Source organism: Musca autumnalis, unplaced genomic scaffold (genome assembly GCF_047663935.1).
Source record: "Musca autumnalis isolate F117 unplaced genomic scaffold, ASM4766393v1 scaffold_4, whole genome shotgun sequence".
Lineage (NCBI taxonomy): Eukaryota > Metazoa > Arthropoda > Insecta > Diptera > Muscidae > Musca > Musca autumnalis.
The window spans coordinates 91,762,052-91,775,612 of NW_027411977.1; the positions used below are offsets into that span (position 1 = coordinate 91,762,052).

The following is a 13,561-nucleotide window of genomic DNA, read 5'->3' on the forward strand; positions in this document are numbered from 1 at the left end:
CGAAGGGGTGGACCGGGGTCCATATTCCAATCTGATACATGACTGGATGAACTAATATGATGTGCAAAGTTTGGACCATTCAGAAACTCTCTGCGAGAGTTGTCTTGCGGATTGTCATTTTAGTTGGTGCCATCATAGTTTCTTGGAGCTTTTAGGCCATTATTTCAGGAAGTGTACTTGCGCCCAAAAAAATTTTAAAGTTGTAAAGCGATCCGCAAAGACAACCTGCTGAAAAAATTCAAAACTATCGTAGAGGAGTTCTAAAACATCACTTTTTCTGAATTTGGTAGGGGAGGTATCCGAAGGAGTGGACCGATATGGCCAATCTTCGAACTTAAACTAAGTTTGCAAAATTTCGGTTGATCCGTTCGAGAGTTATCGTGCACACCAGCCACCCACACAGTTAGACGGACGCACATGGCTAAATCGACACCAAATTGTGTGAAACGAATTTCGTCCAACATACTTGTGGCTTAAGATTATTATTTCGATGGGATACATTTTTGATGGTATCAAAGTGTATCTACTAGGCCGGGGCGATTTGAAAACCTTAAAGAGTGCGTCTCGTTTCTGATTCCTGGGATTGTACTGAGCAAAAAAGGCCACTAGTCTGCGGTGAAAATCGAACCTCCCGACTTTGACTTGAAGTTTTTTTATCCACGTTTTTTGGATATTTTGGCATATAACAGATTAACGATTGAGATTTTCGATCCAACACTAAGACGAAAATTGTAGCCAAGACTATATATAAGAACTCTCTAGTACATCGCAAAAGCAGACAATGCAAATTTTTCGGAATATATCGATTAATGATACTGCGCTACAAAAAAGTTGACCAAAACAATATTCAAGCGTTCTGATGCAAAAATTCTGTATTGTGGGGGGTTCAGGTTAACGAAAATATCGTCGATTTTTTGGGTCACTTCGTTTTTTTGTTTTATAACGGGTTTTGTAGCACAGTGTCATTTATTGATATTTTCTGAAAAATTTGCGCTGTCTTAAGGCCAATACTGCCTGAAGCAGCATTCTATTGCTTTTGCGATTTACTAGAGAGTCCTTAACTATTGTTTTGGCTACAATTTTTTTTAAGTTGGATCGAAAAACTCAATTATTTTGACTGTTATATGCCAAAATATCCAAAAAAAAACGTGCATAAAAAAAAGTAAAAGTAAAAATCGGAGGGCTCGATTTTCAACGTAGACATATGATCCAGTGTACTTTTTTGCTCAGTACAATCCCAGAAATCAGAAACGCGACGCTCCCGTTATAGATTTTTTTTGGCGTTATGTATTTTTGGATTATTGTCTCACAATAATGCTTGGGAAAATAGCTTTATATCTCTATTAAGCGTTAATCCATTTTGGAAGTGGATCTTATTTTGGGAGTCATATCTTTTCCAAAAGATAATATCGCTGTAAACAGGACCTCAACGAACAGCATCGGTATACATTTCCAAAGGATTTTCGAACAGACCTTAAACTGCACTTAGACACAAATGTTGAAATTTTGTGGGGGAGGTACCTAAGGAGAGGGCCGATATGGGCCATTTTAGATCCAAAGTTTGAACCAAATTGGTTGCCCCGTGGAAGAGATATCGTGTATGCATTTTAGGAACATTTTTTTTTAAATATTGGGGGAAGTGCTGGACTAAGTTTGGACAAAATATGACTAAGGCCAAATTTTGTACCAAATTGGTTGATCGGTTCGAGAGTTATCGTGCTCTCCAGCCACTACATCTGGTGCAATAGGAGTTTTTTACACCTTTCGGGCAGTTTTCTCAAGAAGTATGGACTTGCCCCTGGAAAAAAACGTTTACCGTTTCTTCAATAAAAATCAAACAGATCCGAGAGCAGTGTTACTCTGTATTGCGATGCGAAAGCAAATGCGTTAAGAGTACAATTTGGTACTCTGTATCACAAACGCTTTCGCAAAATAAACTGTAAATATGGCAACGTTTTCGCAAAATAAGCCGAAAATATGACAACGCTGGCTGCACAATGTAAACAATAAACAAGTGAGCAAAGGCTATTGTCGGGACGGGGCCGACCATGTGATACCCTACACCACTACCCCTGTGCATAAGCTTTTCAGTGGTAAACATTTCTTTTAGGGAATATAATCCGACTACCACCAAAAATAATATGCCTCTTTCTCTCTGGGACCCCCCATAAGCAACCAAAATTTCGTGACCATCCGATCAAAATTACGACCTGTAGCTTGATTGCAAAAAATGGAAGAATTGGATGCATTACTGACTATTTTGTTCCTTGTTTGACCACCTTCGCCCACCTGCTTTACACCAATGTAAAGGTAATATTTTCTTCTTCCTTTGACAGGCTTTGCCGTTGGAATACCCCTACTAGAAGCCGATATATTCACAAAGAATAAAACTTTGAATTTGTCTCCAAATAAGTTTATCCCCATTCCGACCCCTTAATATTATCCGACTATCACCAAAATCAATAGGCTTCTTCTTCTGTGGGCCCCCATCTACCCCCAAAAATTTCGTCACTGTACGATCAAAATTCCAACTTGTAGCGTGATTACAAAAAATGGAAAAATTAGGTATATTACTGAATTTGACAATATCTCGGTTTGCTCACTTACGCCAACATACTTTGCATCAATATAAATGAGATCTTTTCTTCTTCCGTTGACGGGTATTCCTTTTGGAATACTCCAACCAGAAGCGGAGATATTCGCATAAGAAAAAAACGTTGACTTTTCTCCACATAAGCTTTTCGCTTATTCCGACTCCTGAATATTATCCGAGCATCGCCAAACTAAATAGGCTTCTTCCTCTGTGGGACCCGCATCAACTCGTGACGATCCGATCAAAATTGCGACCTGTAGCGTGATTACAAACAAATCGGAAAATGGGATGCATTACCGACTATTGCGATATCTCTGTTGTTTGAGCAGCTACGACAACCTACTTTACATCGTTGTAAAGGTTATATTTTCTACTTTCCTTGCCAGGTTTTGCTTAAGATATACCTCTTAAAGAAACAGAGATATTGGCTTTGAAATAAAATGTTGACTTTTCTCCAAATAAGTGTTTGCCCATTCCGACCCCTAAATATTATCCGACCATCACCAAAATCAATAGGCTTCTTCACCTGTGAGACCCCCATTAACCCTCAAACCCGATCAAAATTGCGACCTGTAGCGTGATTTCCAAAAAAATAGAAAAATGAGATGTATTACCGACTATTGCGATATCTCCATTATTTGGTTACCTACGCCGACCTAGTTTGCATCATTGTAAAGACGGGATCTTCTTCATAGTCAGGCTTTGCTTTTGGAAAGTTTTCAATTTTAACAACATTTCCCTAAAAGAATAAACAATTCTGCTATAAATACAAGCATTTAATTGTACTAACTCACTCATGGTTCACACATACGCAACAGTTGCAGCAATTTTACAATTCCTTTTTGATCGTTTTTCTTAAGTTTGACAGAAGGGTTGCATTTTTTAGCATTTTTGTAACAAACGTACTTTCTGAACAAAAATGTACTATTCATGTGCCAAAACAATTTGAATTGCCTGTAATAAAAAGTAAATTTGTGTGTGTTTTTATGAAATAAAGAGGCTCAAAACTATGTGTGTGGGATAATAAAAACAGATGAATTCGAAGGAAAATCAACCATGCAGGTAAAAATTCCTCCAAAAATGCGTTATGCAGAATTACCATAATTTCATTGTACGTTTTCTACCCATCTTTGCTACTTTTTTCTATGAATGTGAAAATGAAGGTCAAAACGGAATTGTAAAATTGCAGCAACTGTTGCGTATGTGTGAACCATGAGTTACATGATTCGTTTCCTTTGCGTTTGATATTTTGTTAACGCAAGATATTTGCGCTTATCGCACGAGTTTGACATGCGCTTTCGTACTACAGAGTGCGGTGATACCAGATTAGCGAAAATTAGATGCGAAAACGCATTAAAGAGTGCCAATTACTTGATTCGGTACAATTTTTCTTACGCATCGCAATACAGAGTAACCCCCCAGGTCTTAAAGTGAAATTATCCGAAATTTTGTGTGGGAGGTACCCGAAGGATTGGACAAATATAGTCCATATTCGAACCCTATCTATATCTGGCTGATATATTAGGATGTTCAAAGTGTGGACCAAATCGGTTACTCCCTTCAAAAGTTATAGTGCGCACAAATTTTCCGAACATTTTCGAACTTTTGTGGGGGAGGTACCGCAAGAAGTGGACCGATATAACCCATCTTCGAACTTAAACTAAGTTTGGTCAAAATATCACGAATGTCAAATTTTATACCGAATCGATTGATCCGTTCGAGAGTTATCGTGTGCTCCAGCCAGCCAGACAGGCGAACGGACATGACTAAATCAACTCCAAATTGTCTGAAACTGATTTCATCCAAACATGCTTGGGGTATAAAAACATTATTTCGATGAGGCGCATTTTGTCCGTATGAAAGTGTATATACTCTCGTTATGATAAATGCTGAGGGTATAATATAGCTGTGCCCCGCGTTATATGCTCGATATTACTTTGCTTTTAGAAGGCAATACCGTCTTTTGCATTCCGTCCTAGGTAATGAGCAAATTGATAGTTCCTTGTTTTGTACTGTGAATAAAGACGCTCCAAAGAGGATAAGAGGAGACTGCTACAGATATCACCATTGTAGTACCAGGCCTAATAAATGACGTATACTGGCAACCTGTAATTTCCCTTGTTTCATAAACTCTGAACGCCGTACTTTTCTAAACCATGGGAAAACTGAATGGTAAGGGTTCAGAGAACATAGCAATCACGACTTCAGAGAGTTGTCTGTTATCTCAGATCCTTGGGTAGCTGAGAGAACTTTTCGGGACATCATCACTGCTGCGCTACATGGTCGAATATGCGAGCTGGCAAAAATCGATGGCACTATAGATAATATCGATTATTTTTTAAAAATACAATATCGATAGATAGTTTTGTCTATCGATATTATCGGATTAAAAACCTTTAACCTAAAATTCATTGAAATTAATAGAAATTTGCGGCTTTTCGGTTTTGTGGATGTAAGAAAGTAAGTTGGTAGTCACACGTACAAATTTTTCGAAAAAGTAAAATGTATTTTTATTAAATAAAAACAATTGTTTTTTTTTCTCCTTTTTCATTTTTGTGAACTATTTGTGCAAAATGTCAACAAAAGCGTAGACATTTCCGCCATTTTCATTTCCAAATTAATGGTGGTGACAAATTATCGATAATATCGATAGCAATCGATTTTTTAAACTATTATATCGAAAATATCTAATGTTGGGAAAATCGATGGTTTGTCAGCTCTAGAAATCAGGCCAAAGTTCCCAGCAGAGGCAAAGGCACTGGCAAATTAACCTGATAAGCTTCGTCGTACGAACCCTGAAGACCCAAGATTTGGAGAACTTGCTCTACAAGTCAACAAGTTAGTAGGCAAAGATAAGCGGAAAAAGTTGCTAGACACCGAAGCAATGCAACTTTGTTACATGATTAAGTAAATTGTGGGTAACGGCTAAATCACTCTCGAATCCGGGAAATAGGGTTGATAGAACGACTAATACATTAAACGACGCGACCCCGAGAGTGATAGCACCAAGAGGAGTGTGTCACGTCGCATAAGAAAAGCCCTCCCAAAAATCTTCGAATACATAGAATCGTGTCTATTTTAACTTGTGGAGCTATACCGACAATTCTCCGTTTGATTATTTATCGAAACATTTCCTTTGTAATTCTTATTTGTCAATTTGTGATTCGAATTATTTTATTTGCAATTCGAAATATATTATTTATAATTCGAATTATTCCGAAAAAAAGTCCAGGCATAGTCATGGTAGTCCGCACATAGTCATGGTCTTTAAAATGTTTGCGGTGGTCGTCAATAAAAGAATGGTTCTTTCGATGGATATAGCCAGCCTGTCTGTGTATATTCCTATATTACACTGAAGTCTATCTACATAAGTACATTCTGAAGCATAACATATTATTATTTGAAAATTTTGCCTAGTAGGCGAAGGTAATTTTTTATTAATTTTTAATTAATTTCTCGTTAGAGACGAGCTTACTGACCAAGATGCTTTTTGAAAAAGGAAAGCCGACGATACGAACCCACACAACCACCACTGTGTGACATGACATGTTCGCCTTTGGTTTCAGAAGGCTTCTCAAACACATCGATGGGCGGCTTCGCTATCATCTAACTTTTTTCCTCATTCAAATGCAATTTGTTTTTTACAAAGTTGAATTTTTTGTTCAAATCTTTGTATGGCTTTCATGACAAACGCTTAGCGTAGTCTTTGAAAGTTATGAGTTTGGTTATGAACACTAACACGCCATGACAACACTTTTTTTCCATGTGTTTTTCAAGAACGTGTGTTCCAACCCCAGCCTGGCTCAAGCTGATTTTTATTTTTATTTGAAAATTTTGCTTACAACATATTATGTTTATTTATTATTAGTGTTGGGCAATCTCGTTCGTTGAGCGGATCGATCTTTTTCATTCCGTACACCAAAAAGATCCGGATCTTTCACTTCGTTCGTTGGCTCTTTTTCATTCAATAAAACATTTTAGTCCATCATTTTCTTTCGAATATCGTTCATGGTTCCTATTCTCTGCTTGATTGTTGTGTGTGTATCAGTTTGTGATGCTTGCGTTAACGCAGCTTGTGTGAGTTTGTTTGTGTGCAAAAAATGGTGGTGGTGATTTTGAATATGAACGAAAGAAGCAAAAAGAACCAGAGAAGTTAAAATAACGAGATGAACGATATGATCTACTGAACGACATGAGCTACTGAACGATATGACCTATTGAACGATATCAGCTAACTGAATCATTGATTGTGTTGTGTTTGATAATTTGTGTTTGTTTGTTTGTGTGAGTAGATTTTGTGTGTAAAACTAATTATGGTGGTTCTGCTGCTAATTTTGTAAGCGGCAATGTCTTGGCCACCAGGGATCTAAATGACCGACATAAACGAATGTGCTGGATACGGATCCGTTCGTACTTTTCACGGAATCGTTTCTTGGAAGCGGTTCGTTCATGAAAGACACAACTCTATTTATTATATTATTTGTATTAGTATTATTATATTATCTAATTGATCTTTATTTTTTTTTCTTTTCAGAGTTTTAAACAGGCCCAAGTTGTTTCGAGATCTGGAGCAAAAATTGTCGAAAATATGGCCAATGAAGTAAAAAATATGATGGATTTAAAAATAAGTGCTGTTCGCGTAAGTTTGAATATTTTAATTGAAAAAAGAACAAAAATCTTCACACGCAACAACGAGATAATTGAGTTCAATACCCACAAACCATACTCCACGAAAAAAATAATAATAATATTTTGGAATTTTTCTATTTTTCTTGAATTTATATCTCAGCGCATTATGGATACCGCCGAAAATACTGCCTTAACATATCAAATGGAAAAACCCAACAAATATTTTTCTTATTATAATTCTAAAGAAATGATTGAGCCACACGAACCAGTACCAACGGAACCGCCGCGTGATCTGGAAGATGCGGGCGGGCCAAAAATTTTCATAACACCTAAAACGATTGTTCTAACACCGAAAGAGGAATTCTTTAATACACCCGTTAATTTGAGTGTTAGCTCAGTGCATGTGCCGACGAATGTTTACGATAGAGGTTCGAGATAATTGTTTGTTTTTTTTTATTGTTTATCGTTTGATTTTTTGTTGTTCTAACTATTTTGATGTCGATTGTCACTAATTGTCACTACTACTCACTCATACACTGCGATAATTGAGAGAAAACTAAGTACACTAGTTTGCGAACTGAAACATTTTCGATTCTCGGTGTGTCAAGTAAATAAAATATAAAATTCTTTTGTAGCACTTCATTTAGAACTTTTGTTACCCATTTCAGTAATCCCAATATTAAAATCAAATTATATTTGTTCACTCCTAGTAGTAATTAAAGTTTTTAAGAATATTTTTCCCTTTACTTGATGCAAGCATTGGATATTTAAGGATATTCAATTGAGGAGTATTTTTGTAAAAATGTTGGAGATGTTTTATTCTCTTACTTACTTAGCTGGCCCATTACAGAATATTTGTTACATAGCCGAACTAAGAAAAGATCTCCAACTCCCTCTGTTTACTGCTTCGCTTTCTAGAATACCGCGCCTTTTCATCTCTTCATCCTCTTGTTTGCTCCATCTAAGCTTAGGCCTGCCAAATTCTGCGTACACCGCCATCAGCCTGTTCGGGTTCATAATCAGTCATTCTTATGACATGGACTAGGCAACGCAATCGTTGCATTTCGATACGTATGTATATCTATACTGATGTCGTTGTATAACAGATACAGCTCATGGTTCATACGACGTTGTTATTCACCGTCAACGCAGATTGGTCCATAGATCTTTCGAAGAATTTTTCTCTCAGACACACCAATCACTGCCTTGTCTGCTTGCGCAAGTACCCAGGCTTCGGAACAATACATCAGCACGGGTAGTATCAGTGTTTTGTAAAGCGTTGTTTTTGTTCGACGAGATGTGGCTTTATTCCTAAACTGCTTACTCAGACCGAAGTAACATCTATTGGCCAACACTATTCTTCTTTGTATTTCACAACTGATGTTGTTGGTTGTGTTTACGGCGGTGCCGAGGTAGACGATGTCCTTTAATACCTCAAAATTATAGGAACCAACGTCAACCGTTTGGCCCGATCTCTATGGACGCATTGCGCGTCGACACCATCAACTTGGTCTTCATGCCGTTTACTGCCAGGCCCACTTTAGCATATTCCCTTTCGACTTTTGCAAACGTGTCAGTTACTTCCTTTACCGATCGACCCATGATGTCAATGTCGTCAGCCTAAGCAAGTATATTGTATATTGTTCCTCTTCTTTTGACCTTCGCGTCTCGTATGACCTTTTCCAGCAAGATGTTAAATTGATCACACGACAGGCCGTCTCTTTGTCTGAAACCTCTTTTGGTAATAAACTCTTCGGCGAGGTTCTTTCCTATTTAACTGAGGACCGAGTATCAGTTAATATCATTCCAAAATCAGACATGGCTTGAAAAACCTTTGAACGTGTAGGGCTGTCGAAGGCTGCTTTATAATCGACAAAAATATGGAAGGTATCGGTCTGCATTTCTTGGGCCTTTTCCAGGATTTGTCTGAAGGTAAATATCTGGTCAATGGTGGACTTGCTAGGTCTAAAGCCGCATTGGTAAGGTCCAATTATTTCGATGACCATGGGCTTTAGTCGTTCGCACAATATCCCTGACACTATTTTGTAGGCGATAGGGAGAAGACTTATGCCCCTATAGGTGGAGCATAAAGTTTTATCTCCTTTTTTATGGACGGGACACAGAATGCTCAGGTTAAAATCGTCGGGTAAGCGTTCTTCCTGCCAGATGGTGCTAACTAGCTGATGCATACACCTTATCAGCGTGTCGCCTCCGGTTTTGAACAGCTCGGCTGGTAAGCCATCGGCTCCTGTTGCCTTATTATTCTTCAGCCGATTTATTGGCCGGGCGGTATACATTCAATACCATCTTCTGGGATTGGATCTGTGGTATTATCGCCGTCTTCGCAATTATTGGATACCAACAGTTTGGAGAAATGTTCTTTCCATATCCTGAGCACATTATCTGTATTAGTTACCAAATTACCTTGCTGGTCTCTACAGGACGATGTGCCTGTACCAAAGCCATCAGTTTGATGTTTTACTCTTTGGTGAACTTTCGGACTTCATTTTGGCTCCAGTACATCTCGATTTTTTCACACTCCCGCCTTTTCATTTCTCTCTTTTTCCTGCGGAAAAGACGTTTCTCTCTCCTTTTTTCTCGATACATCTCTCGTGCGGTACGCGTTGCTACTGATTGTAGAACAATGAGAACATATTTTGTTGTTGCAGTCACGTTAACGTATATGGGTGATCTTGGCTGTTGTAGAGTAGCCCTATATGCCGAATTTTTCCCTTCGGTAGCAGCATGACCCTGCTAATCATACCATGGATTCCTTGGTGGAGGTCTCTGGTATCCAAGTTCTGATTTTGCGGCTGTTTGCATAGAGTGGGCAATGTTTTGCCATTGTCCTGATATGTTAACGGACGAGGAGTGCTTTGTTTAAGCAGTTCGGCCAGTTATGTGGAATATGATTTGGCTATCTGTTGTGATTGCAGCTTACCGATGTCCATCTTCCGTGTTGTGTCTGTTCGCACTTTGCTTGCTACGTTTAATCTGGTACGTACCTTTGCTGCAACAAGGTAGTGGTCCGAGTCTATGTTTGCACCTCAGAACGATCGTACATACAACACGCTTGATGCATGTCTTCCATCTATCACAACGTGATCAATTTGATTATTTGTTCTTTGATCTGGCGACAGCCAGGTACCCATATGAATATCGAGATGCTTAAATCTGGTACTGTTTTTTGTAGCTGCAAAGTCTATCAGCCTCATACCATTGTCTGATGTTTCACTGTGGAGACTGAATTTCCCGACTGTTGGGCCAAAGATATTCTCCTTTTCAATGTTGGCATTACAATAGCCAAGAATAATTTTAAGGAGGAGGAGGACTTGCCTTCCTGATACACCAGTCTGTCCAGTACAGACCTATCTCGCTTGAGCTTGTCTCTAGAGACCCATACATGGAATGTATGGTGGTAGCAGTAAAGTGTGGTACTGCCGAGGTAGAGGTGCTTAATGTGTACATACTGCCGATGAATAGCTGTGCCCGGCGTTACATGCTCGATATTAGTTCGCTTTTAGAGGGCAAAAACCGTATGGTGCTAGGGGACTTCAATGCTCATCACGAGCTTTGGCATTCCGTCCTAGGTAATGACCAGAGGGGTACAGCGCTGGCTGAGCAAATTGATGGCTTCACGTTTTGCACGGTGAATGAAGACGCTCCTACGAGGATTAGAGGAGACCACCTATCATCATCTCCGTAAACAGACCACCCGATTCCATAACCTCTGAACGCCGTACTTTCCTGAACCATGGGAAAGCTGATTGGCAAGGGTTCAGAGAATTTACCAATCACCGCTTCAGAGAATGGCCAACTCCATCAGATCCTCGGATAGCTGAGAAAACTTTTCGGGACATCATCACCGCAGCAGCCGCTCGATACATACCTGCTTGTCGAATTCCCGAAATAAGACGAAATTTCCCAGCATATGCGACGGGCCTAGCAAATTAGCGTGATGAACTTCGTCGTACGAACCCTGAAGACCCAAGAGTTAGAGAGCTTACTCTTGAAGTCAACAGGTTAGTAGGCGAACATAAGCGGAAAAAGTGGCTAGACCACCTGAAGCAATGCAACATTGGTGCAGGATGAAGTAAATTGTGGGCGACGGTTAAATCACTCTCGAATCCTGAAAAGAAGGATGTCAGAACAGCAGTTAGTTATTTTAACCGGCAGTTCATAGAGCACCCCGAGAGTGATAGGGCAACTGGATGAACCTGGAGTTGAGTATTTAACAAGTGTCCTCAACCTATCGTTAGCCATCCATAACATACCAGAAGCCTGGAAAGATGGCAGGGTGGTCCCGTTACTGAAGCCTGGCAAGGATGCCAGCAGAGATGAATCGTACAGGCCGATTTCGCTCCTGTCGCCTTTAGCAAAGATCCTAGAGGCACTACTCCTCCCCACGATGAGGAGGTGTTTTCCAGTTGCCCAATATCAACATGGATTTCGGAAAGTGCATAGTACTACAACAGCATTGGATGCCATATCCACACATATCAGTAGAGGACTGAACCAGAAAAGGCCGTGTGACCGAACAGTCATGGTGGCTCGAAGGCTTTCGATACCGTCAACCATGCCAAGCTGTTCGAGGATATAGAGAAGACTAATCTCCAGCCATGTTTGAAACGTTGGGTAATCAACTATATGTGCAGACGCCAGTCGTTTGTGGAATTCAGAAACAAGAAGTCCAAACCCCGTAGAGTAAAACAGGGAGTTCCCCAAGGAGTGGTGATATCTCCGGAACTGTTTAACCTCTACCTTTTTGAAATTCCACACCCTCCAGACGGTATAGAGATCGTGATGTATGCGGATGATTGTACGATCTTGGCGTCCTATCATCGATGACATATGTGATAGGTTCAATGTCTTCCATCTGAGAAATATGAAAATATCCTCCGCTAAATCCACTGCCACACTGTTCACCACATGGACGGCTGAAATGAGGCTCCCACTGAACATATTGGTCGATGGTGCACTGATTCCAATCAATAACTACCGCAAAATACTGGGTGTAACGTTCGATAGCATGTTTAAGTCGTCCGCGCATGCAACAGCTATTTGTGATGAAATCAGAAGTAGGAACAAGGTGCTCAAGTCGCTGGCCGGCAGCACATGGGGAGCTGACAAAGAAACCTTGTTGACCACCTACAATGCAATAGGCCGGTCTGTGGTAAGTTATGCGGCGGCAGCGTGGTCTGCAAAGGTTAGCACTACGCAGTGGAAGAAGATTCAAACCTGCCAAAATGCTGCCCTGAGGACTGCAACAGGGTGCCTCCTCATGACACCAGTGGACCATCTTCATGAGGAGACGAAGATTTTACCGGTGCGTCAACACAATAAAATGTTGTCGATGCAGTACCTGCTTGGGTGTTATCGCAGTGAGCACCGCTGTCACGATTTAATGGACAGGCTTCCTCCACGTCAGGAGAGATCTTCATGATCTAGAGAGAGAGAGGTCCAAAAGTATAAAAGAGAACCTCTAGACCAACGAGCTTATCAGGCAGGCTTGAATGGCATTCACACTGACATGGTTGCGCAGACAGTACAGAGATACAGTGTGAATGCCGTACTTGGAGACCACCCCCCATCCATCGCAGCAGAAGAACGCCAGCTGCCTAGGCAAACACGAGTGGTTTTAGCTCAGTTAAGATCCGGAAGATGCAGCCGCTCCAATACGTATTGGGCCTGAAATGACGCCATGATGCCCAACACCTGCCCAGCATATGGATTGGGACCACACGATACACTGCATTTGTTTAGCTGCCCAGCTAACCCCACTCACCTGTCTCCTGATGCCTTATGGACGCAACCAGTGCAGTTTGCAGAATTCTTGAATCTGCTTACAGAGGAACCTGATAACTGAAATAATACACGAACGAACACATTTGCATTGCTAGAACAACAACAAGAATAATTTTAATGCCATGTGCAGGTCAACGGTCATAAGTTTCTTCTAAGCGCTCGTAAAATATATCTTTGGTCTGTTCGTCCTTGTCTTCAGTGGAAGCATGAGCGCAAATAAAGCTGATGTTGAAGAATTTTGCTTCCGAATCGAATTGCAGGGAGTCTTTCATTCACTGGGGTGAAGTTGGAGACCAGATGTTTTAATCTCCGACCAACTACAAATCCGCAACCAAACTCATGCTTTGTGTCATGGCAGCTATAATACAGTTCTTCACCTTTAGATGTTGTTGTGACGCCTTTCCCAATCCATCGTATTTCCTGTATGGCAGTAATGTCGGCCTTGTACTTTTCAAGTACATCTACCAATGGGTAAACTGCACCTTCACTATAAAGAGTGCGAACATTCGAGGTGCAAATTCGCAAATCATGGTC

General features: G+C 40.3%; 1 protein-coding gene across 4 annotated transcripts in view; it reads left to right on the plus strand.

Moving 5' to 3' along the window:
- Positions 1–13,561, plus strand: part of stj (voltage-dependent calcium channel subunit straightjacket) — a 168,729-nt gene that overhangs the window by 17,997 nt on the left and 137,171 nt on the right. For all 4 annotated transcript variants that reach the window (XM_073984681.1, XM_073984682.1, XM_073984683.1 and 1 more), the window contains exons 3-4: positions 7,128–7,232; positions 7,383–7,650. In XM_073984681.1, coding sequence (XP_073840782.1) covers positions 7,128–7,232; positions 7,383–7,650 — 373 coding nt within the window. The remainder of the gene's footprint in view (positions 1–7,127; positions 7,233–7,382; positions 7,651–13,561) is intronic.